Source organism: Propithecus coquereli, unplaced genomic scaffold, assembly GCF_000956105.1.
Source record: "Propithecus coquereli isolate 6110/MARCELLA unplaced genomic scaffold, Pcoq_1.0 Scaffold122, whole genome shotgun sequence".
NCBI lineage: Eukaryota > Metazoa > Chordata > Mammalia > Primates > Indriidae > Propithecus > Propithecus coquereli.
The window spans coordinates 2904126-2907115 of NW_012136303.1; the positions used below are offsets into that span (position 1 = coordinate 2904126).

General features: G+C 47.0%; 1 protein-coding gene across 1 annotated transcript in view; it reads left to right on the plus strand.

Moving 5' to 3' along the window:
• SNTA1 (syntrophin, alpha 1) overlaps window positions 1-2990 on the plus strand; it is a 24699-nt gene that overhangs the window by 14712 nt on the left and 6997 nt on the right. The window contains exon 3 of the mRNA XM_012637730.1: window positions 987-1191. Coding sequence (XP_012493184.1) covers window positions 987-1191 — 205 coding nt within the window. The remainder of the gene's footprint in view (window positions 1-986; window positions 1192-2990) is intronic.

The following is a 2990-nucleotide window of genomic DNA, read 5'->3' on the forward strand; positions in this document are numbered from 1 at the left end:
AGGCTGAGGCAGAAGGATTGCTTGAGCCCAGGAGTTTGAGGTTGCAGTGAGCTAGGCTGATGCCACAGCACTCACTCTAGCCCGGGCAACAAAGCGAGACTCTGTCTCAAAAAAAAAAAAAAAAAGAGAAACTGGAACATTACTCTGGGAGGCCAGGGTGGGAGGATGCTTAAGCTCAGGAGTTTGAGACCAGCCTGAGCAAAAGCGAGACCCTGACTCTACTAAAAGTAGAAAAGTTATCTAGGCATCATGGTGCGTGCCTGTAGTCCCAGCTACTTGGGAGACTGAGGCAGGAGGATCGCTTGAGCCTATGAGCTTGAGGTTGCAGTGCGTTATGATGATGCCCACTGCACTCTACCCAGGGTGATGGAGCAAGACTCTGTCTCAAAATAAAAATCAAAATACAAAACTGGAACATTAGCAGGTTCCTGGCAGACCTTCTCTCTATTGCTCAACATGCATCTCTACTAAACTTCTCTCTCTCTAGACCAGCTTTCTCCTCTTCTCTGTACCCACAGCAGAAGGTGGTTGCCCTTATGACATTCGAGCCATCAGTCTAGGATCTCTTCCAGTCTCAACCGGGTAGCCTAATGTGGCTCAGGTGTTCCCCCAGTCCAGCTAGCATGGCCAGGGGTCAGGATCACATGCCAGAACATGACTTTATGGGTCAGTTAGTCAGAGAAGCAGGTCTGAGCTGCTATTCTAGAACTGTACTGTTCAATATGGTTGCCATTAGCTCCATGTGACTATTTGAATTTAATTTTAAGTTAATTAAAATTTAAAAAAAAATTCAGTTAATTTGTACAGCAGGGATACTGGCAGGCATCCAGTATTTTCTACCCCACTACCCTGTAAGGGACTTTAGCCTAGGAGAAGATAGTGATATTGGACATAAATTAAACTCTTAATGGATTAGTGATAGTTGTGATGTGTGTTGCATGGGAGATCATGTCACCATGGCAACTGCTGACCTCTCTCCTGACCAGTCAAGTACATGAAGGAGGTCTCACCGTATTTCAAGAACTCTGCTGGTGGGACCTCGGTCGGCTGGGACTCGCCTCCCGCCTCACCCCTTCAACGGCAGCCTTCCTCCCCTGGTCCCCCACCCCGGAACCTCGGCGAGGCCAAACATGTGTCCTTGAAGATGGCATATGTCTCGAGGAGGTGCACCCCTACTGACCCGGAGCCCAGGTAAGGCTGGGGTGGGGGGCCCAGGCAGACAGATGCCCCGGTGTTAGGAGGTGGGGCCAAAAGGAAAGATACCTTTGTGTTTTACGCGTGACAAGTGCAATGCCAGAAGACCGTAGGTGCTTAGGAAATAGGTCGAATGGATGCACGAGTGAAGTTATGGAGACGGTGGTGTTCTTTGCTTCTCACTTCTTCCTCTGGGCAATTGACATCTGGGAGAACCCAGTTCCAGTCCCGGTACTCTTTGGGCTGGTCCTTCCTCCTCACTGATCTTTCGATTCTCTACTGTGAGATAAGGTGGTTGGAAGTCAGTGATCCCCTCAAGTCTCTGCCAACTCTGCTATAGTTGTGAAATGTCTGGTAACATTTGCATCTGGGCCACGGAAGGTTACCATCCTTCACGACTGAGCAGCCTTAAACAGTTCATCGTTGATAATAGGACTGATACCAGCTAACATTTCCTGAGTGCTTACTGTGTACCCAGCACTGTACTGAGTGCTTTCCATGTGCGAACTCTCACAGTGGCCCTATGAGCAAAGTCCTATTATTCCCCCCGCCTTTTATAGATGAGGACAGAGAGGGAAAGTAACCTGCCTGAGATCATACAACCAGAAGCCCTCTCTGCTTTAGAAGCTGCAGGTGCCTAAGTGATGGCAGTTGAATGGAGTATATGTTGGTCAGGTGGGGTATGCCGTATTGGGGATGGTGTATAAGTGACATACACACAAAAAGCTTGTTACAGCCTAGGTTCAGTGCCAGGCAAATGCCCAACATTGGCTGGAAGAGCTGGTTAGTGTCCAGCATCCAAATCTCTTGGTCCCACTTGACGCCACATCCCTGCCTGCCCCCATGAGGCAAGAACTGGTGATTCACAGGTCACTTACAGATGTTCTACCAACGGGGCCTTTTGTGTTGGGTGAAGGTGAGGTGGTATTAGTCCTTCCTGAGATTCCCAGAACTGTGGATTCCCAGCCTGATCCCAGACATTACCTGAAGCATGTTTGTATATGTGTTTCTATGTGTGTATACGTGTGGATGTCAAATAAATGCAAGTGTTTGTGTGTACATTTGTGGGCATTTGCATGTATATGGGTGTAGATTTGTAAATACAGGTTTATGTGTTATTTGCATGTATGTGCACATATATGTATGCATGTATGTGTACATGTGTGCCTGAACATGTGCATGTATGCATACATACATGTGTAACCTGAATATAACTGGGGCTCCATATGGCCCACCATCAGTACAATATCCCAGTCAAAGGAACACAGTCTGGCCACCAAAATATAAGGAAAACTATTTCAAACATTTACTCAATATTAAGATCGCATTGGGATGCAAGTATGGAAACCCCAATAAGCGATGCTTAAATAAATGAGGGGTTTATTTTCCCGCATGTTTAGAAAGAAGTCCTGCTGGGTACAGTGGCTCACACCTGTAATTTCAGCTACTCCGTGGGAGGCTTAGGCAGGAGGATCGTTGGTAGCAGGGATATGAGTCCAGCCTGGGCAACATAGCAAAACCTCATCTCTAAAAAAATAATAATAATAATAAAAATTAGCTGGGCGTGGTGGCACATTCCTGTAGTCCTAGCTATTTGTGATGCAGAGGTGCGAGGATCACTTGAGGCTAGGAGTTTGTGACCAGCCTGGTTGATACAGTGAGACCCTGTCTCAAAAAAAAAAAAAGTCCAGGGGTCAGCTATTTGGGCTGCCATGGATGCTCAAGGATGCCATCAAGGAGCCAGGCTTCTAGCTTCTTCCTCTGCCATTTTTATTTATTTTTACTTCTTCATTGGA